The sequence below is a fragment of the Phragmites australis genome, chromosome 15 (genome assembly GCF_958298935.1).
Source record: "Phragmites australis chromosome 15, lpPhrAust1.1, whole genome shotgun sequence".
NCBI lineage: Eukaryota > Viridiplantae > Streptophyta > Magnoliopsida > Poales > Poaceae > Phragmites > Phragmites australis.
Window position 1 is genome coordinate 28,949,324 of NC_084935.1, and position 23,186 is coordinate 28,972,509.

Below are 23,186 nucleotides of genomic sequence, written 5' to 3' on the forward strand. Positions count from 1 at the left end.
TTTTGCAATGTTTGGATCATTTTCTGTATTTCTAAATAACGTCATTAGTGACGGGTCATAACTTGATCCATCACTTATGATTTGCCTATGAGACCCGTCACCGATGAGTTAGTCATTGGTGATAGGTCAAGTTTTTACCCGTCACCAATGACTGGCATTAGTGACGGGTCACAACTACGACCCGTCACTTTTATTATAAGTGACATGTCATATTACGACCCATCACTTATGTAGTGTCTTCTTTGTTTGTTTTTCACGTAGTATCTAATGCACTAAATTTTACATTAAGTGTGTCCCACAATTTCTTTGTGTTATTTTTGTGCATGTATACATCACAGAGACGATCGACAAGAGCGCTAAGAACACATCCTACAAAGAGGGTGTTGGCTTCCTTGAACTTCTTCTCCTCATTAGAGGAAAGAGTTCCTTCAGGCCTGCCAGACACAACCCAGTAGCATTTCATAGCCATAAGCCACAAAGTGGTTTTGACCTGTCATCTCTTGAAGTGCACAACGGTAAACTTGTCTGATCTTAGTGCATCAGCAAAATCAGCCATCGTTAAATCAAAGTGCCTACCATAAGGTTTTTAGATTGTTGGAAGTAATAGCACTTTTAGATTTAATTTAATTTAATTCTTGATATAAAATGAACAAGAACGGATGCAAATAGTCAATAACGATTGTGTTCCGACTAGCTCTGACTAGCCCTGACTAAATTCGATTAGCTTCGAGTAGGGTTCGACAAGTCTCAACACACCTCAACTAGTGCATGTTCTCGATAAGATATTCGATTAGGTACTCGACCATCAGATGTACTCGACTAGGTACTCGAGTAGGATTTACATGCGTACCCGATGACGTCGTGAGATGCAGACACCCTCGTGGTGTCGATTCTCAATGCAATAGATGAAGATGCATTAGTCGATGCAGAGGCCACCGTGATGTCTATCCAGTAGGCGATGACAAAGACGAAGTAGTTGAAATAGATCGCGGTGATGTAGACGAAGCAGATCGTGAGCAGTCGCGATGAGCGCTTCTTAAAAATCTTATTCGCTCTCTCCCAGTGCAGGATCCCAAGAGCGATAGGTTTCGGAGACCTGCTCTCCCGTTTATTGGTACATGCTGGCGCAGCGTGATGGAGTAGACTACTAGCGACAATGCAACAGAGAGAAATTGGCAACACCCTAATTGCATATGGTGTCTCATGTCTCTCCTTTGTGCGGTGGCTGGTATATATATAGAGAGAGAGTCACGCGGTTGAGACGCACCACGATTGGAGACTGTTATGCCGCCACGATCGAAGTCTTAACCAACACGATTTTCATATATTTATCCGTTTGCCTAAGCAGCAAAAAGAAGGAAACTGCAAAAGGAGGCCAGACCTGTGCAAGCCACTGGACCTGATTTCGGTGGACCATTCATGCAAGTGTCGTGCACCCGTGCCCTTCGCTCCGGCCACAACCCGGCGAGGCGAACAAGCGCACGTGTGTTCTTCTAGTCCTCTCATCCACATTTGCTAAGTGGGTGGAGGAGAGAAACTCTTTTAAGTTGGTCTTCATCCACTTCCATTAGCAAGGTGGGACTAAAAAATACACAGCTCCCTCACATAGATTTATTTAGAATTATACAAATATAATGGACTAAGTCTGTCTGGTTGGTCACTAAATTTGCCACATATAAGGTTAGACGTTAGCCACACTTGTGGCTTGACTAACTTTGTGGCAAAATTGGAGTGTTTGGTTTGTGGTCATGCCATATGTTAGTTGTGGCAAATGTTGTGTGGCACCTATTTGGATTGGTACCACAAATGTTTGGCAAAAATTTGTGGCAGTGTTTGGTTTGCAGCTAACAGTGGGTATAGTCATCCAAACAAATTAGAGTGGTGAGGATACCTTATCTTGACATTTATTGTGTGGTAATTATTATTACAACGTGTGTGCTTGTGTGGTAACCGCTTTTCTAAATTCTTACAACGCGAGTGTTTGTGTGGTAACTGCTCTTACAATATGTGTACTTATTGTTATAACGTGTGTGCTTGTGTGGTAATTGCTCTTACAAATTCTTACAACGTGTATGCTTATGTAATAACTGCTCTTACAATACGTGTGCTTATATGGTAACTGCTCTTACAACGCGTGTGCTTATGTGGTAACTACTTTTACAAATTATTATAATGTGTGTGCTTATGTGGTAACTGCTCTTATAATGCGTGTGCTTGTGTGGTAACTATTTTTACAATACGTGTGCTTGTGTGGTAACTGCTCTTACAATACGTATGCTTATGTTGTAACTTCTTGGAAGGTGACTTGAGGCCTCTTGAATGCTTGGTACCAGCTTCACAAGTGCTAGACGAGCTATTGTCTCCACATTTGGTACCCTCTCTTGATGTCATGCTGCTGCTGTTACACATTTGAACTTGTTTTAACTTTCAACAAACACATGTAGGATAACGAAATACAATGTCATCCCAAGTGCATCATTACTCCATAAAGAAAATAATAGGCCTTCAAATGACACTACACACGTATATGTAAAATTACAAGCAAGGTCTGGATATTATTCATCAGACCATGATAGTAAATATTATAGTTTAAGGTGTTTTACTTACAAATTGCATTACATTAAGCAATGGAAGAACTACTTCCCAAAATTAGTTAGCAACTAGCTATATGAACCTAATCTTTAGTACAAAAGGATTCATCATATTCTTACCATTGCATCCTAAGTGTAGGCAAAAGTAGTGTTGTTGGACACCCAAAAGAACTATCACAGCTGAACATCCAAAAGAAGTATCACAATTGAACATCCAAAAGAAGTATCACAACTGAACACAAAAAAGCACAAAGTTGGGACTAGCACAGTTAATAATCTTCACCGGTGAGAAACTTGTACACCCAAGTCCGTAGAGTCGTGTCACTTGCACTGCTTAAGAAGTCACGCATACCTTTTCTTTCTTTGTGAGCTAGGTACTGACCATCTACTATCTTATCATCAGTAGTAATTGTCATTGCCTCTAGCCTCTCCCACAATCTAGCATGAGGGTTAGGAGGTTGGGGCACTTGAGGAGCAGGAGCATTGAGAAATTTCTCAAGTGATAGCAATGTGGAATTAATTTGTTCAGTGGACTCTGAGAAACAACTCTTAGGCTTTTTTGGCTTCTTAGAAGGTGACTTGACACCTCTTGGACGCTTGGTACCAACTTGACTAGAGCTAGATGAGCTTGTTTCTCCACCAGCTATATGAGATAACGGTGATGACAAAGGGTCAGAATCATCACCAGCTAAATCTTCAGGAAGCGCATATCCACTCATGTCATTCAACCCTTATGAATAATCACTCTCTGAGTCATCACACTCATTCATACAAGTATCTTGATCAATGGCAAGAGAACCATCAACATTAGTGCCTATGAATAACTCATGCTTATCATGGAAGAATTTGATGGGCTTGCAGAGCAAGCGCCTAGCCCTATCTTGCATTTCATGTAAGCAAGAGTAAGAGTTTGTTTGGTTTGCTACCTAACCTTTCCATATACATTTTGCAATTACTTTTATAGAGGAAATAAAATTGCACATATATTGAGATTAGCTCTTTCAGAATTTAAAATAGTCATCATGCATCTGGTGGCATCAAACACGTTGCCACTATTTCTCAAAGCCTTCGAGACATACTTCCAATTTCCTTTGTAGTGCCTAAAGTGTCGATCAACTTGAGCAACTGTCACCCCCATAGTAAACTCTCTGTTTAAGGCATTAGCACACTTCATGTGATATTGCTTCTTGAACTTAAATCCAGCATACTGGTCTTTCATGTAATCAATGCACCAATCCAACATGAACTTGGTCTGACACTTCATGTGATAAGGCTAGTGGTTTTTTGAAAAATTGCGATGTCTTGATCTTCTCGTTGCCTCAGCCTCGCATTTTATAAGCAGGGACCGATGGTATATGGACCAAGTGTAGGTATGTAATTTAGATATAGTGCAGGCATTGGGTGCCTTTCTGTAGCGAGTGGTCACTAGACTCTGAGTAGTCGGCAGCGTGCGATCACATCGCTATGAAAAGGTGGCAGTGAGAGGTTACGTCAATCTAAAACACTAACAGCGAGGGGTGGCATCTCCCCAAAAAGTTGGTAGCAGAGGTGACTTCAATCTGAGAAGCTGGTAGCGTGATGTCATATGGGATTAAGAATTGCAGTAATGACATTGTAAGTAGTAACGTCTGAACATGTAATACATAGAAAGTAGATATGTACGAATATGTAAGACTAGATATGTCGTATATACCCTTCGTCATGTAGCTGATGAAGGCAGATCATCGAGGGAGATAGGAATATGTGGGGTAAAAAGGTATGTATAATAAAGGCCAATGATAATTCATTCGAGTACGATTACATAACACAGTAACACTGCTATACGGCACACACATCGAAAAGTTACAATTTGATGTTCGTGATGTGAGGACTAAGTTGTATTAGTTGTGTATTACTTATGTTTTTGATGTAAGGACTATGCGATAATTTATACGTAAAAGTTGTGTTCGATATTTGCAGTTTTTAATGTGTTTCCGCATTGTTGGCCAGGATTTATCATTTTACCAATACGTTTTTTCTAAGCCCAATGCTTTCATAGTATTCTCTGTCTTTCATGTAGAGGCAATAATAACTCCTTGCAGAACTTCTGTAGAATGAAATGACCACACCAAGCAATAGCTTTCACAGAAAATCTCTGCCAAATATCAGTTCCACAACTTTTCTAGCTTTCATAGGGAATCTCATGCTACACCCTCAGCCATGCCCATGCACTCAGTCCATGCACCAGCTCTCAGCCACCATAAATAACCTCACCCTCAACCATGGATAGACTACTCATTCTTCAGCTCTCTCATTACAATGTCTTCCTCAGCTCTACCAAGTCCACCTAAGAAATATTGGGGGATTTTTATCCCTCAGGGGGTCAAACTACCGATGTGTTTCTGTGACGACCCTTGTAGGCTTCGCGAGTCACAGAATATCCCCTACACCTATGATAGACGCTTCTTCATGTGTGCCAACTACTAGTACGACCCGTCTCGATATAGACCATATGAGTACCCACCGGTATAGTAACATAGATCACTCATGTCCCACTTTACATACGGTTTCATGCACTGTCTTAGTAATCTCTCTTCTTGTTTCATTTGTACAGTCTTCTCCACCTATATGTGACTTCATGTAATGGCTGGATATAGAGCAAAATGAGCACCAGAAGCGATGGTTTGACATGGAGATGCGATGGAGGAGGGAAGCTTACGAACGTCGGGAGTACGAGCAACAGCAAGAGGAACTAAGGCTGAAGCGTCAGGAGGAGGAGCGCATGAGGAAGACAACGGAGGAGCGTGCCGCGGCTGAAGTACACGAAGCAGAGAGGGAAAGGAAGTGGGAGAGAGCCCGTCGCACTAAGGCAGAGGGTCCTGATACCCTGAGAAAGGGCAAATATATTATGTGCACTCAGTAGAAAGCATCTATTGTACCTCGACCTATTTTCATTAGCTAAGGTAGGCTAGGTTTAGCAGCGACACGCTATTAGGTTAGTCTTTAGGCGTATCGTACATGCTAACGTTTGTTATCATCTCTTTATGGTTATGGTTCATTCGCTCAGCGACGAAAAGTACTATGTCCTATATAATGTTTATCATTGTATGTAAACTCCATGCCGGGTTATATGATATTTGTGTTTCATAACTACTATTGTTCGACAAATTAAATTTCGTATTCTCACAAAGTCACTTCATAAAAAAAATTTCACCCACTTTTACACCAACTAAATAAAGAAATATCAACAAAATGACATCCAACTAAATTAAGGATAGAATGAACTGTTTGGACAATTGTATGCATAGCTACCATTTTTCACCGAATGAATGTGTAATATTTTTCAATTTACCGAATATGAAATCTATTTTTATAATTAAATTAAATCGAATATGTCGCCTGATAGGTGGACGATACAAATATGTCACATGTTGTATGGGCGAGATGAAGGTATCATCCGTTCAACAGGCGAAATCAAGTTCTCGCCCGCTAAACGAGCGAGACTTTCATCTCTCTGATTATTAAAGTCGTTGGGAGCCAGTGCCCACAAAGTCTCGCTCGTTCACGCCCGTTGAACGGGAGACAATAGGGTAGATCTTATTATTTTTTAAACGGGCATATAATCTTAAAATATTTGAAAATATATATAAAAAAAATTCACCGGTGGGAGCGACCGCGGCCCAGCCGTGCGTTGGATGGCCTAGGCGGGCGTGATTCTAGGAGGGGCCGGCCAGCACGTGGAGCAGGTTCGCTGGCCCAGCGGGAGGGTATGCGGCATTGCGTGCACGCACGCGTAGCCCAGTAGCGTGATTGGGTGCACAGCGGGAGTGGTGCTTGCTGCGGACCGGGGCAGGAGGCCCAGGCGGCCAGAGGGTGATGGCCTGTGGGGTGTGTGCAGAGGAGCAGCTTGTGCGTGCTGTTGGCGCAGTGGCCTGCGGACGAGGCTCGCAGCCTAGCACGGCCAGGTGGAGCTGGTGCTGAGCCAAGCAGGCCGAATCCATCTTGGGCCACGAAGGATGGCTGTGTACAGAAGCTCGGCAGACGATGGGCGTAGACCGTTGAGTTCGCGAAGGATGTTTCGAGGATGACAGGTGGGTTCAGTGACCAACCCGGGAAAGCAGTCCGCGGTAAGGCGAACAGTCCAACGACTGGCGTACGGGTGACCAGGCTTGTCGTCCGGGCATGTGTACGGTGTGCACGGGAGCGTGCACGGGAGTTGAAGCATGACTGGGAGTCATAGATGCTGGTGAATATTGTAATATGTAAAGGAGGAAAGGTAGTTAATCAATTTGTTCAATTTTAGATTGGTGTTGTGGTGCTCGGTGATAAGCATATGCTGTTGATAGTGTTTGGTTATGGTGCATATGTCCACTGATAAGAGGTCAGTGATGGTGTTTTTAGGAGAGAGCTCAATATGTCATCATAGCGAGGAGCAGAGCAGTCTATTAGCAGTCCGTCTGCGATAGACAGGGCCAGATAGTTTACGAGTATAAAACAAATAGTGAAGGGAAGGCCGATGGATAGCTCATTTAGAGGATGAACATACCGTGGTACAGGACGAATAAGCTAATAGTAATATACCAGTCATACCGCAAGTAGCAGAAATGAAGTGACTAGCAATAACTCATAGGAGTGTGAGGGTTTGTTGTGTTCGTTCTATGTGGCGTGGTAATACGCGGTGCGATCCTTAGGGTTCATGTTTGCTTTGGAAAGGGTTTGCACGTTTCCAAATCGACAAGTGCTCGGATCAATTCAAGTTGCATGTGTGAGTTTCTAAAGTGTGGATCGTAAGGCATGATAGATGCATAAAAGGTTGAATTGAAAAGAAATACAGACTATGGAGATCTTTACTTGCAATTGGAGTAATTTGGTTGGTTTAGGACTGCAGGAGGCTATGGTGTATAACGTTAGATAATCGTAACCTAAAATCCAAGTGGAAGAGTAATGCTAGTACGATAATTTCTATGTGCGACTCGGACAGTGACAACAAAGTTTTCAATATAAAAAATGCAGTCAATTAGGAGCATAGATATTGGATTTAGTTGGCTCTTATCACTTGACATCGAACATGGAGAGGTTCACTTTATGAAGTTTGATGATTCTAGTTTTATCTAGTTATATGATGACACGGGGTACCGTACTATTGGAGTAGGTGCCAAAAAATAAGATCTATAATAGTGTTGCGTGCTCCAAGGAGTCATGTATGTGTTAAGGCTAAAGAGGAATCTGATTTTGCTCGAAGAGACTACACTGATAGGAGAGAAAGGTGCACACTTGTAGGTAGAGTTATGGAGTCTGAAGTTACAGCGATAGCAATGTCTCTAGAAGGTGGTGGGTCTGAGTAAAGTTAAATTCATAAAGCATCTCTCATTAAACGGCAAAGGCGACAACTCAAGTCTGGAGTACATGGAGGTTCACACATGATAGCTTCAAGGTGGTGGATTATTTGTCAAGGTGGAGTTTGTTAAATATGTGTCGAATAATTGTATGGAGTTAGTTACATATTGGATTCAGGGTAGCGTTAGAATAGGACTCATGTAACCTGACATCCTCATAAATATGAGAGAAGGGATGCTAATGTAACCATGACGCCATAACAACAGGTTCGTAGGGGTCAACGATGGTACTGCCAAGATCCAGAGCAGTCGGTGTCAGAACCATGGGAAGAAATACCCGTAATCATGCCTTGGGATGTAGGTTTCGACTGAACCTCGTTAACAAATATTGTGTCTCTGGTATTGTTTGTGATCTTGCGTGTGCATCGTCTAGGTAGAACAATTCGTTGCTTCTGCTAGCTATTATCCTAACACATATACATATCCGTTTTAAAAACATGTACCCGTGTCCACATTTGGGACTATTCGATCATATTCGATCCCTTCCCACACCTAGAAGGCAACAAGTAGGGCTTTGGAGATGCAAGCGGTAATGTGACAAATAGCGGCGCGGAAGGGAGGAGGGCATGGCTGTGCATTAAGCCCTATAAGTTTGAATTTCTTTTGTTGTTTTGGTTGGATTTAGTGTTATTTGATTGGATTTGTGGCAGATAGTAGGGCTTAAAAGAGGGGACTGGGTCAACTTCTTCTTTTTGGAAAGTAATCTATAAGGGCCACCCCTTCCAAGTCTTCGTTTGAATAAAGAGAATTCAAGCATTATTCGGTTCCACCAATCTGAGTCTGTAGACATAGCACAATGATCCACAACCCACACAGAAGCCACACGGAAGACCTATGAACCACGCTGAAGCCACGGAGGGGGTCCAACGGTGTGCTAGGTAGGCCAATCAACGTCACACCCGAAGCCAGGGTGTTTTATTTTAAAAAGCACAAAAGTTTTATGCGTAAGACTTACAATAGAAATGTATGCATAGTGATATTGAAAAAATTCGCAAACTTGAAAGGAAAATTTTACAATTTTCCTTTTTCTAACACCTACGAGTGTTCTTCCGGTCACAGGAACAAGCCCAAGTCAGCCCACTCTGCTTCCCTCCAAGAAATGGGCCCAAGTGTTTTGTTCTGTGCCTGGCATTCGCATGGCATGCAAGTTTTGGACGGTGTCGATGCGGAGCGGTGAATTCGGCAGCAGCGACGATGAAGAGGTGGAGCTGGTGAGGAAAAAGAAGATGCAGCAACGACTGCTGGGGGCATGATGGATTGGTGCCGGCTTAAGTGACGTATTTTCTTGGCGTGAATAACACAAATTAGCGACAAGGAACTATCAATAACGGTTAGTGCAAGAAAATATCTTCCACAAGCGAGTACGGTGAGAGCCTTATCTAAACAGCAAACTCAAGCTTGAAGAGCAAGTAGAGATGAAGGAATACCGACATGATTATTATCAAGAGATTGGCCTCTGTCTAATGGCCATAGGTCTGTATTTATAATGTCATTCGGAGTGTAAGTATACAAATAGATCCTTATAGAGATAGTGATACAAGTTACGTTATGTTACAGGGACTTAGGGCTAGTCGAATTACATAGCCTAAATTCAGCAGAATACATTTACCCATATCTAAAATATAGTATCTACTATAGCACATACAGTGGTGTAGATGACCCTAGATGGTGCGATACTTGGCTGGTCATCAATTACGGCATAGCTCCACACTGTCCTGAATGTCAAGATGACCACCACTTGTACCGACATTAAATACCAATTGCTTCCTTACACGCAGAGGATGGCTCGTGGGCCCCCTCTGACCGATTTTTCTCCAAGGATTGATGGCCCAATCCCCGGGCTTCGGAGAGCTTGCCCAGGCTTTGACGAAGATTCGAGGTCGACGAGCTGACTTTGGATAGCAATCCGTCGCTTGATCATTTCCAACTCGGACACATGCCGGTGTGCTGGCTTGTTTCTGTCGGCTTGAGGTGAGGCGCGGGAGGCTCCAGCTGCTACTGTGTGCCGTGAGTGCGAAGCAGTATGGTCAGGCGCAGGGGAGAGGTCGTGACACGCAAGACATGGTAGGTAGCCTGGACAGGAGTCGTGCATGGACTCATGGGTGTTGCATGCGAAATCGGGTGCAGTCTGGCGACCTGTGGGCACACGTGTGGCAGACCAAGCTGCAGAGGCATTCGGCCGGCCAGGTGGATGATGCATGCACGTGTGCAGCGTATGAACGGCTAGAGACGGAGTTAAATAGGTGTGTCTAGTGCAGACTCCAGGTGCAAGACGAGAACGGATCGGAGAAGGTAGCCGCTAAGTGTGTCTCGGTGATGGTGGTGGCCATGGAAGACTCCTCTATGGTGGTGTTGATGGAGAAAAAAAACTAGAGCACATAGAAGCTCCGGCGTCCGGCTATGATGGGTTAGTCCAGTGCCAAAGCTCTACGTGTGTTCGTGTTGTTTTTCAGGTTTATTCACGGTAAACTAGGTGCATGCAAGTGTGAGTTCTTGTGTTAGTTGTGTCCATAAGCAATTTGAAGTACATAAGCTCCAACCAGAGTCTCAGTTTGTCGTCAAGTTGTGTCTCCGGCGAAAAGATAAATTGAAGCTAATGTCAAGGTTGAAGTTACTGGCAAGGTGTGTCGCCAGCGGAAAAGCTAAAACGGATGCTTGGGTTCAACGTGACATGAAAGAGCTTGTGTTGCAAACTCAAACGTCCTCGATCAAGTGTGAGTTGAGCAAGTCGTAGATGTGTCCGATTGCTTCAACGAGATTAGAGAAAACAAGATTAAAGGGGAGTGTTGGAAATTAATCTTGTTTTATGATAGATTTAGTTTTGGCATGTACGACAGCCCATGTCAAAGTAGAGAGTCAGAGTAGGAAAAGAGTCCGAGTAGGAATAGAATTGCATCGGAGTAGAATTCAGAGTCTAGTATTTGACCCCTATATAATAAAAGGAAAGAGGCACCCCATAATGTGCCTCGGAGAAGAGAAAAACTATGAGAAGAGAGTCGACCAAGTTGTAAAGTTGAGAAGTTTGAAAGTATTCGGTTAAGTACACAGCGAGTTCGGATATAAAGAAAAGGCAAAGGCTAAGCTGTGGCGGCCTCGGAAACTTGTATGTTCTTATGTTCTTGTGTTTTTGTGATTGTTCGATTCTGGTGAAAAGTCAACATGCAGGCTGGAGTATTTTTCTAACAATAACATCAGAATCATAATGAACATATATTAGACCAACCACGATATGTAACTTATAGTTACAACACACGCCACTTAAGCATGGACACAAAGAAAAACAAGAGTACTAGCACAAGACACGGGCAAATTCAACCACAAATCACACATGCATGCCTGCACGAACATACATCACACTCAAGCATGGTCAACAGCAGCACTGTTGTCGGCGGCCGTGTCGTCGAGCCTACCCACAATCCCGGCGTGTGGAAGCAACGTGCAGAGGAGCGTTATCAGCTCGCCGCCACCGGCAATGGCCTCTGCGTGCCCTTCCAAGTTCTCCGACGGGGCGACGTACAGGATCATCTCCACCCAGAAATTGGCCAGCGCCTCCCACTTCGTCTCCGAATCCACCACCAATCGCTCTCCGAGCCTCGCGCCGTTCTTGAGCACCTCGTGGTTGGAGTCTGCGCTCAGCAAATCCACCAGCTGCCGGTACTCGATTTCCGGCGTTGAGGCCGCAGCACGGCGTCCGAGGACGCGATCAGCATCCTTCTTGACGTCCTTGTATAATTCCTTGCACCATTCGTCGTCGTCGGGAAGTAGCCCCGGGCGGTAGCTGACCAAGTACGCGCAGTAGCGTGAGAGGTGAGTGGCGGCAATCTTATGGCCCTCAGGATTCGACGCCTGGGGGTGCCTCAGCTCATATATGCTCGTGGCGATGTGCCACGCAAGTATGGTGTCAGCTGCACCCTTGCCATGGCATGCCGACCGGGCGTCCACAGCGGTGGGGCCGGAAACTGGAGACGAGGGTGGCCGAATATGCTACATAATAGTAGTATGCAATACTGTTTAGTGAGGGGCAAATAGTGTAACTGCAACTAAATTTCAGCGAGACAAAGAAGCCTGTATAGAAAGCTGCATATGATATACCTTGATGGCTCCCTCCTGATCGCTGGTCAGGTTTTTGAGGGCTTTGAAGACGGCGGCCTTGACCTCACCTGGTACCTTGACCTTCTTTTGGTTGGGCAAACGGAGGAGACTCCTTGGAAGAAGTGAGATGTCCCACGGGCGGAGCACCAGTATTGAGCACTGGTTCATTTTGCCCTCCCAGCTCCTCACCAGCTTGATTTTGCAACACCTGAACGCAAAGGCAATACGTTTTTCCAGGACGGCAGAATTACTGTTGACGTATTTGCAAACCAGGGCCACTTTGGTCCACTTAGAACCGATGTGGGAAACAATATCCCTGATCTCTGAAAACATAAGCACCGTGAGGACCAAATATACCGGTACTACATCATAGTACGTATTTCCAAAGTCAAGATATGTTCCACGTTTATTGGTTCCCGTTCCTACCGAATAAAGAGATCGATCTCCACTTTGATGACGAGTAATTTTGCTGTATGGGCACCACACTAGACAGTATATCTGCTCATAGCCTCCTAAATGCATCATTGCTTGTGAGACGAATACAAACATATACGAACAGTAACCAATACTAAAGAGTGATAAGAGGAAGTTGCTTGGCTGGGCTGAATAGTAATAATCATGGAGGAAAGAGAGCTCGTCTGCGACCACTTGAAATACCCTCTCATAGTCATGACCCTTGAGCAACGTGTCCCGGAAAAACTCACGGGCCTTCATGAAACCAGCCTCAAAAACTGTGTACTTTGCAAACCGACACCGTAGCAGCTTGAACAACGCGAACGAAAAGCACAGATCTTTGGGTTCTGACCACAGAAGACTGTGCCCCCAAACTCTGTCCAAGGTCACTAACTGTGGGCACTCTCTCCTTGTACTGTCACCCTGGTCGGGCACTTCTCTACTTGTACTGTCAACCTTGTTTCTCCTTGTACTGTCACCATGAAGCCACTTCTCTACTTGTCCTGTCTCCTCTCCCTGAACTACAAGTGCAGGAGCTATACTTTGGCTTTCTCGTAGCTCAGCCATGTAACCGGCAATAAAACGGGGACTGCGCCCGAGCGCAACCGATCGTTTAGCCCTGTGAAATGTAATATACTTGAAAAGTAATTTGCAAAATGTAAGACAGGTAAGCAGAGCGAACATGATCTGCACTTGATGACCGAAACTACCACTCTGTAAGAGCTTCCCTAAATAGCGCGTTGTTGCGAGAAATCCCCTCTTCGATGTGGTTATGTATATTAGGTATGTAGTCCAGCCTGCTTTAATCAACAGTTCTGTAGGGGGCCCAACGTTTCTACCTTCTCTTTCATCGCCAGCGACTACTGCACTTGTATTGATACCGACAAGTACAACGAGCCCCGTCCATACTAAGACTAGGACGATGTGAATTCCCGGTTGGCATTTCGCCACTACGACGTGACGACCGAATAAAGAGCCGGAGAAGTACTGATCACTACCAAGAGTGGCGGCAACGCTGGAGACGATGGGGAGGAACAAGGTTGAGGCTCCCAGGAAGAGGAAGCGGATCAAAACATGGCGGCGATACCGTGGGGCGTAGGCGCCTATGCCAACCACGACTCCCATCAAGATGCCGTTGATCAGCATCAGCACGTTGACTCGCCACATCTTCCTATCAGTGCTCATACCGAAGTAATCCAGCAGTCTGTCAGAGCAAACTTGAGTAATATTTCTGTCCATGATTGAGCTGAGCTGACAATCAGGATCGAATTAATGTTAGTGCAATTCTTTGACAAATGCACAAGAAATAATTCTCTACGGAGGCACGAAAGTTAAGCAAAACTAAAAAATCACTCGAGAGATAAATAGCAAAACCGAAAAGGTGAAAATATGACAACAAGGGAATGAGTTCACCTAAATGTGTCAACCGAGCTCACAACAACCTGCTTCTTTTTTAGACAATAGTGTTCCCGAATGGTTTCAACCTATTACACGTTCGCTAGGAGTGCAAAGGTTACTTAAGGAACTAAGCACAGCGCAATGGCCCTGAGCATGCACCTCTATATTTATAGGTGGAGAAGGGTTTCGCATATCCTTGCTCCTTTTCTTGGCTTTTTCAGATGACGACGACTTTGGTTTTTTCTTTTTTTGGCTGAAATCGCCAATGACTTGTTCCAACCTTCACAGGGCAGGAGGACTACAAAACCCAAATAATTATGCAGAGCGGTCCTCGACCAATGACGGACTGGACACTAAATAAGTCGCATAATGTTCATTTCGAACCACTTGCCATGATAAGCAGTCCGGGTTGAATCCAATATTCTGAGATTTAGCATGAGTGTGACGGTATGAAGAACGTATAGTCACTACCAAAGGGTTATTTGTGTGTGGCCGATGGTTTAGTCCTTCCCTTTAGAGTTTTCTCAATGGCCGAAAATATGTCTAGCGTAAATTGGACATTTCCTGATGGTGAGAACAAATCACCGATAATCTTTACTAATGAAGAATTTCCGACAAGGCTTTTGGTATTAAGAAAATGTATTGTAAATGAACTAAACCATCGACCACATAGAAATAGAACTCTCGGTAAAAGTTAGAGATCTTGTAGTGCGTAGATGAATCTGATAAAGAAAACAAAACCCAATGGCGATGAAACAACCATGGAAAGAAGAAAAAGAACAAGTAAAGTGGACTTTAAGCACACCCTTGAAATAGTGCACTCGAATGTTGCTCTTTGGTAATAACTGATCTCTTGAACCTTTTGACAAGCGTAGGATCAAACATGCGATTAGAGAGTGGTGAATAAGATCATGAAAAAAAATTAATGACCTCAATGAGTCTCTCTTGGTCTTTCTAAACCACCTTGTAGTTATAGATGACCTACTGGACCATAGAAGGAGCCATAGAACCTAAGTCAAGATCACACCGCAACAAATGTCGGCGAAAATCCTGTTCCAAGCACGCTCATGAGCGCAGCAAGTCATGCACGACTTATCCACCAGCGATGGTCCACGTGTCAAAAACTTTTGTTGCTAAAGTTATTTCAAAAACTTTCGTTGCTAATGTTATCTTGAAAAAGTTCCGTGCTCATCCTTTTTTGGAAAAGTTATATCGAAAAGTTTTTTAGAAAAGTTTTCAAAAATAAAAAGATGTGGAGGGAAAAAAGTTTCAAAAAAAAAGGAGGGGACTGTCGGCATGGGGCACGAGTTACCTGCTAGCTTAGATGTGCATATTAGCAAGGCCCAAATGTCGGTCTATTGATGGACTGTCCTCACAGTTCTTCCGGTAGTTGAGAGGTTTGTTGAAAACTCTGTAGGAGGCAAAGAGGCTGTCGAAACTGAAGCTTGTGTGAGAGAAGGTAAGATCATGGGGGAACAACAACATAATCATCATGTGTAATGCTATGCTTCCAAAATCCGCTTATAGGCCAACCCGTACACAGAGCAACCCACTTTTGCAAAGCACCTCTTTTAAACTTTTAGTATTGCTTCATGTAAAAGAGTTAACTCGAAGATGTTACATTTGGAACACTTAGACTTATATGCTTGTCTAAACCTATATAAACTCTTCATGTGGGATGAACCTACCATACTGCAACACCTGGACACATGCATGGGCCATCACCACCAAGGGTCACGATATTACACATCAAGATATAAACACTTGTCACTGTAAACCCCAGGATCCACAACAAGAACCAAAAAGAGGCAATCAATTCAAGAGGCAAAGGCAAAGCACCACACATATCGCCCAACATGGATCTTCATGCTTTACTTGACACGTCAGCGTCCAAAGTACCTTCACCCAAGGAAGCTTCATCATGTGCCAGGGTTTTGGCAATGGGTCTGTCTCTCATTCTTAGGTGACATAGATCTTGCATATGTCTCAGTCATAATTCTGACCGTAAAAACTCATCCTCGCAAACGTAAGATCTCATTGCTTTTTACGGTCACGGTCGTTCCTACTGACTCCTAATTGTAAAACCTACATCATTTTTTATGGTTGCGAGGTAATTTTTATGGTCACGAGTTTGTAACCGTTATGAGTAAGCTTTAGCGCCGTTGAAACAAGGGCAACATGACCGATACTCTCACGCTGATGAAATCAGTTTAAAGAGTGTCAGTGAATTTGATTGGTGACCTAGCCACTGCAGGACCAATTAAGCCTGAGTAAGAGAATATTAGAATGTGATGGGATAGAGCCAATGGGTAAATAAGGATCAGATCACTAGTAGGTATATTGGACGATCAGATGGCATGCATGGCGAGAAAATCGGGTCCACGTCGTAACACACTTTCATGGGCACGTATCAATCACGATTTGATGGGATCCTTTTACAATGTTTGCCCGTTAGCTAAGTTATCTGGATTGATTTGAGATTCACGAACATTTTAGAAAGATGACCACAGGAGCAAGACTTCTTTCTTTTCTTGGCACTATATTCAAGTAGTTTTCACTGCCTGATGAGTGAATGCTGTCGAGAGGTATATCTGTTCCATTACTTGAGCAAAGTATATGATGAATTGGCCTCAAAGCTGGTTAGGAATGGTCATCAATCATGAAAGGCGTTTCATCTCCCAGCATGCCTAGTCAAACAGAAAACATGAAAATCTCTTGTTACCTTTTTCTCAGGCACATCACCAAGGGCACCAGCCAAATAGGAATATCACCTAAAGCAATGTCCATTTCAGTATTTGTATCATTGCATACGACAGAACTAAAAAAAATCAGGTCACCATTCCGATAGGTCTGTTCAATATGGTTGAGTCATGTAGACGCAGTCATTCATTTGAGATAATAATAGACTAATCAGCAGTATTATACAAAGCCAGTGGATACGTTTTCTTTTCAAACTAAAGCTAGAGGGTACGCGTTTAATCGTACTCCAAGTTGACTCTCTACTGTACTTGCGTCTGGTACGTGAAGAAGCGGTGACTTGGGAGTTTAACGTGTTTAGATTGAGGGAGACTCCATACCTAGGTGGCATGTCGCATTACCGTCTCAAATTGTGCGTTCCAAGAGCAAGTTTTGTTCTTTTCTTTTTTTTCAATAAATTGGCAGGAGAGCTATTAAATTATATTAATAAGAAAAAGTACCAGGCAAAAAATTACACAAAGATAGAGAAAGAAGACTAGGCCCACTCTCCCTGCATAAGACGGCCTAAGTGCCGCGCTCCTGCAAAGTACAAGTTGGTTGCCTCCTCTTTGATACAGCTTGGGACCATTCGCGGTGGTTGCGCTGATTTATTGAAAGTTATGGCGTTTTGCTCATTCCATACTTCCTAGCAGATTAGTATGATGAGCCACCTCAGTCCTAAGGACCGAAAATGACGACTAGAAGGGGAGCGAAAATGACGACTAGAAGGGGAGGTGGTGAATAGACGTCTCAATAAATTTTTTTTCGAAATAGATGTTCTTCTCCTATTTTATCACCTAACGCACTAAAAGAACAAAGCACCACACAAAATACAACGGAAACATAGAGCTCAACCCTGAAGATCCGTCTAGAATAGAACAAAAAATTCAAAAACCACATTTAAAGATCCAATCAAAGATGGGTCTCATGGTTGGAATTGAACAATAGATTTCACAGTAAACCAATCCATAACTCATCCCCACACAAAGTTTGGAACTTGAGAAGAAAGAATAAAAAAACAAAGATAGGGTCACCGGTTGAATAAATTCTCCAAGTTGATGATCTAGAGGCAAGAGAGTTCAAGACCCATGAGTATATACTCGTATGCGATTTTTATACCTCTAGCAATAAAAAGAATGACTTCACAAGGTGTTGAAAATTCAGCCCAAAAACCATAACAAAAATCACAACGAAACACCGAAAACTTGCAAACTTGCAAAGGAACCAATAGAGGGAAACTAGAAGGAGGGGAATTCAAGCATATGCAAAAATATAAACTTCATTAATCAAAAAAATCAACCTTATTTTAGGCAAATTACAAAGATTTTTCTCTTAAAACTCTCATCTATTACATATGCTAAGCACTCATCCTCCTCTCCACTGAAACCCTAGCGCAATGCTCTCATATGGGTGGCACAAAGGACTCAACTGGCTGGTTCATTCTCTCCTATAGTCCTACCCCTCTATTTATAGGTCTAGGAAACTTGACCCTTAATTTTCCTAGTTTTTTTTCCCAAAATATACATCTCTTGTAGTACACTTCTACCTACCACCAAATATATTTTATTCTATTTTCTTCTCCATTCACTAGACGGTCGTAGCGCATTTACAACTTAGCTTCACCTTGACGTAAGCTTCGCGATGGTATCACGTATTCCTCCAGTCCTCCCACGGTTTTGAGGCCAAACCGCGAAACACTAGCACGCTTCTCAAAGTGTGACTAGCCACCACCTGCTTTCGCCTAAAGCAAGTGCTCCGATGATGACACGTGTTCTTCGTCTTGTGATCTTGGCTACCAGCAAGTCTCTCCCGCTCCCGATCCCTCGAGTCGCCTTGTCACTTGCACCGGCATCCCATTCGCTTGACTTTATCATCACACTATCTTCATCCTCCATTTCATGCTTTGCTTGACCTTCATGTGTACAGTTAGGATCACCCTTGACTCCACCTGACCCTCCTTGATCGTCCGGCACCAAGCATTCGCTTAGTCCCGATCACCCGCCGTCGATCGCCAAGTTGCATCCGTCACCTACACACCTTAAAATAAGCAAACACATTTCTCCACACTCCAAGACATCTCCAGTTAGCACAGAATCAAAAACTTTAACTCAGAGCATATCCTGCAGAAAACGTGAACACGGATGTTCCGGTGTGTTCTGTTCCTAAACACTAGACCATCCGATGAGTGTAACACTATTGGTTCCAGGAAAACTTTGCTCTGTGCAACAGAAGGTCCGGTGAAAGCTTCCGGTGATCTCATGTCCATCACTGGATAATTCGATGTGTGATAATCCACTAAACCACCCTTCTTCAACCTCTCTGCAACAAAAGGTTCAGTGCATTCTCCATTGTTCACAATTATAACACTGAACTATCCGGCGTACATAATCAAACTTGGTGCCAAAAATTTCCTCTCTGCAGAAAATACTTCGGCGCTCTCAAAATCCATCACTAGACTATCTGATGTTTGCTTTTATTTCTGTTTCAGCACTAAAAATGCTTCGGTGATACCCTTTGGTGTAGCCACCACATTCACCGGACCTTCCGGTTCATTGATCTCCAATTTCGCTCAAAAAATTGCTCTGTGCAAGAAATAGTCTAGTGAGTATACACTGCCCACACCGGAACTTCCGGGGTGTGTATTTTTTCTGTGTACAGAGAAGAATTCGCTAATTCCAAACACCGCTAACTCGAGTTAGAAATGAATAAGAATAAGAATCCACGAACACATGCTAACCAAGTTCAAAACACATCAATTGTTGTCAATGCCTCATCACATGCAAACCAAGGCACTTCTCCACTTGGGATCTGCAGGGTATCCGCCATGACGGTCTACCATTGATGTGTAGAATGAGTCTGCGGCCAGGCCGCTGGGTGTAGAGAAGGGTGCGACAACCACCCCACGATAATGGACAATACCCACGTGTTGAATGTACATATAGTGAACAAGTGATGTGCAGACATAGGGTCATGGCTACATAATAGGCCAAATGGTTCTGTGGCCATGAGCAGGCAACCAACCTGTCTAATGTCCATAGTTTGTTTTGGATTGCAAGCTAGACAAAGAGCTTACATTTCAGTGGTGCCTAGGGTCTCCATATGAGGGATTTGTAGTTTGTGTCCAATGACCCCAGGAATTGCGCTTTGTACGCCGAGGATGTTGTATAATCACCGTGTCTAGTAAATTTCCAGGTGATCTCATCTGTTTTGTCATGTTGTAAATGCACCTTTTGGATTGCCTCCTATAGTGGTACAAATTTAGGAATCCACTGCATCGTGATATCCTACCCATATGTAAGGTTCCGCATCCATGACCCTTCGGTGATAGCCTCACGAAGCGACGAGCGTTGGGGTGGAGGATGTGGAGAAGACCAGTGGTGCTAGATCCTTTGGTCGTTGCCCTTGTAACCAGGACGAATGCTAGAAGGAGGTGCTTTTGCCATTACCCACATTGATTTTGGTGCAAACCGCGAATAGCAGTTGGTCAGTGTCTCTACATGGCGTGTTAGTACTTTGCCATTATACGGGCCCAGAGCCCCATTAATGCCATAACCATCACAGCCTAATGGCTCTTGCAAAGTTGTCTAGGTTGAGGATTCCCAAACCCCCTTTTCGTTGCCCTGCAGACACGTTTCCAATTTACCTTGCACTTCCCTCCCGTTAGAGGCTCCGTTCCTACCCAAAGAAATTGCATTTTCTTGCAGTCGATGATTTTTAGAATGTATTTTAGAGCCTTTAGTGCAGTGAGGAAGTAGATCAGCTGTGCTGTGAGAATTGATTTTACCTGTGTTAGCCATCCGCTGGCATCAATATTCTTTCCTTTCCACCCAACAAAGCTAGCTAACACTTTATCTATCAGTGGTTGTAGATACACCCTTCGTAATCGGCGCGGGGTGAGAGGTAATCCGAGGTACTTGATGGGGGAAGCCTGGATGCATAGTTGGTAAGTCCGTTAAGATGTTATCTAAGTAGAGCCCCCTCCCCCTGCACTCAATTAGAACCACTATTGACTTTTCGAAATTAGTCTGTAGACCAGTTGCATTGCTGAAACGGTTGTGGATTTCCGTAAGGGACGAGATGTCACTTCTCTTTAGAGAGAGGAAAAGGGTTGTGTCATCTGCATTCAGGGAGATCCGCACTCTCACAATGGAGCCTTTGAAAGGAGTTAGCAGTCTTCTCTCCACCGTGAGCTAAAGAAGGCGTTGGAGTGGGTCTATGGCCAACACGAACAAAAGCAGGGATAGGGGTTCACCCTGCCTGAGGTCCCTTACATGGCGGATTATAGCATTGGGAACTCCATCTATCAGGATACTAGAGGAGGAGGTTGTTAGTAACAGTGTAATCCATTCTTTCTATATGGCAGGGAATCCAAGGTGTTGCAGCCAGGAAAGGAGGTACTCCCATCGCACGGAGTCAAAAGCCTTAGCGATGTCCAGTTTGAGGAGTAGGGATGGTGTCCGATTCTGTTGCAGATGTCTAGTGGTGCTCCTCACCGCCATATAGTTGTCGTGGGTGCTTTGTTTTTTAATAAACGCACTTTGACACTAGGAGACCAGGCTATCATATGCGGAGCCATACGTAGCGCGGGGACTTTGGAGATGATCTTAGCTATGGAATGAATTAGGTTGATTGGCCTGAATTCTGAAATCTTCTCGGCTCCCTCCTTGGGGAGGAGGATAATGTTTGCTGAGTTCAATAGGTGCATTCCGGCACCATGTAAGTTGTAGAAGGCACGCACCGCCGCCACAATGTCCATCTTCACAATACTCCAGCACTTTTTTAATAAAAGGCCACTGAACTCATCTGGACCTGGTGTTTTTTCCGAAGGCATTTGAGTTATAGCCCGCAGGATCTCCTCTTCAGTGAAAGGTTCCCCCAGAGACTGCAACTCATTTATGGGGGGTTGGCCAATTAGATCCCAATTTAGGTGATAGGTGCGACCTGAAGGGAGTGACAAAAAACTAATGAAGTGCTCTTGTGCAACTCCCACAATCTGCTCATGGGTAAATGCCCATCCTTTGTCACTCTGCAGCTTTTGGATGGTATTTTTCCTTCTTTGCGCATTAATCTTAAGGTGGAAAATTTTGATGTTAGCATCCCCTTCTCTCAGGTAGGTGATCCTGGAGGCTTGCCACTTTCGGGCCCTCTAAATGATGGTGAGACCCAATACACACTTCTTAAGCTGCCCATGGAGTAGCAGCTCTCCGGCAGATAGATTTCTTGTCTCCTGAGCAGTGTCTTGCTAGAGAATAACATCAAGGACCATGATAAGTTGTAGTTTAGTATTCTAAGAGAAGTTTGGTGCTCCAGCTCCGTAGTTGTTTTCCATTATGCCTTAGCTTTTGATGAGGACATACATCGGATCAACATGATCAGCCGTAGTGCTCCAAGCGGAGGCAACTACCCCCATGAAGGTGGGGATTCAGACCCATAAATTCTCGAACTTGAAAGATTTTGGCCGTCTTGGGCCAGATTGATTGTAGAGTAGCAGCGGGCAATGATTAGAGAGGGAGGTTGAGAGTACTTGCACAATATGGTGGCTGAAGACGCAATCCCACTTGGGGTTGCAGAATACTCGATCCAGTCTTACCAGTGTGGGGTTTCTTCCCTCATTACTCCATGTGACCTTTCAGTTTTGGAGATTGAGCTCGCGAAGCTCACACTCGTCTAGCATGTCACGAAACTGGCCCATGGTGCTATGATTTAGGTTTCTATTATTCTTGTTAGCCGCTTTGTAAATCAGGTTGAAATCTCCCAGGACCAGCCATTTCCTTCCTACAGGTGGTTTGATGCTCTTCAATTCCTATAGAAACATTGGTTATTTGGCCTCTTGTGTTGGGACATAGACCGAGATGAGGCGAAAGGTGGTAGAGCATTCTCTGATAGTTACACTTGCAGAGATGTGAAAATCATCGGTTACAACGTCTTCGACGTTACGTCGTTGTCATTCCAAAGCAGTAAAATTCGTCCCCTAGCACGTGTTGATCTAGCGACCATTTTGATTGCACAGTTAGGAAGTATATGTTTTCCCCTAGGGAATATATCATGGCTGGTCGAATGCTATAGAGTTTCGTCTCCTGTAGGCATGCAATTTTGCATTTTGAGGCGGCAATCGTTTCACGAACAACTGTGCACCGAGCACTAGAATTTAGACCTCTGACGTTCCAACTGAGAATGCTTATGTTTGGTCCTATCATCACTTTATCCTTGGAGCCCCCGTGTGGAGATGTGGGTTGGACACTCAATTTTGTCATCACAAGGTCATGCCTTAACGTCAGCGGAGATGTAGGGTTGTTGTTGTGGTGAGGTCAAAATTGCTGGCCAAACACAGGTCATTCGTGAGATTGTTGATATGGTAGCGGCCTAAATTGCTGGCCATAGTGAAAGTAGCCGATGAAGTTACATTCTAGTCGTGGCCTAAAATGCTGGCCTTTGGTATAGATCTGGATCATGAAGGTTCAGAATAACATGGTATGACTAAGGGACACACGTTGTGGTGTAGGAAACCGAGCATAGGCGACTTGCAGGGACGCGTCCTCCC

General features: G+C 44.0%; 1 protein-coding gene across 2 annotated transcripts; it reads right to left on the bottom strand.

Annotated features, from left to right (window-relative positions):
- Positions 1–11,163: 11,163 nt before the first annotated feature.
- On the bottom strand, positions 11,164–14,042 carry LOC133893011 (uncharacterized). 2 transcript variants are annotated; one of them, XM_062333990.1, is made up of 3 exons: positions 13,925–14,042; positions 12,059–13,762; positions 11,164–11,950 (listed from the first exon to the last, which is right to left on the bottom strand). In XM_062333990.1, the coding sequence occupies exons 2-3, from the start codon at positions 13,748–13,750 to the stop codon at positions 11,324–11,326; spliced, it is 2,319 nt and encodes a 772-aa protein (XP_062189974.1). In that variant the 5' UTR covers positions 13,751–13,762; positions 13,925–14,042; the 3' UTR covers positions 11,164–11,323. The 2 variants fall into 2 exon arrangements, with proteins under 2 accessions (XP_062189974.1, XP_062189975.1); XM_062333991.1 differs by having other exon boundaries at positions 12,059–13,757; positions 13,925–14,037.
- Between the last annotated feature and the right edge of the window lie 9,144 nt (positions 14,043–23,186).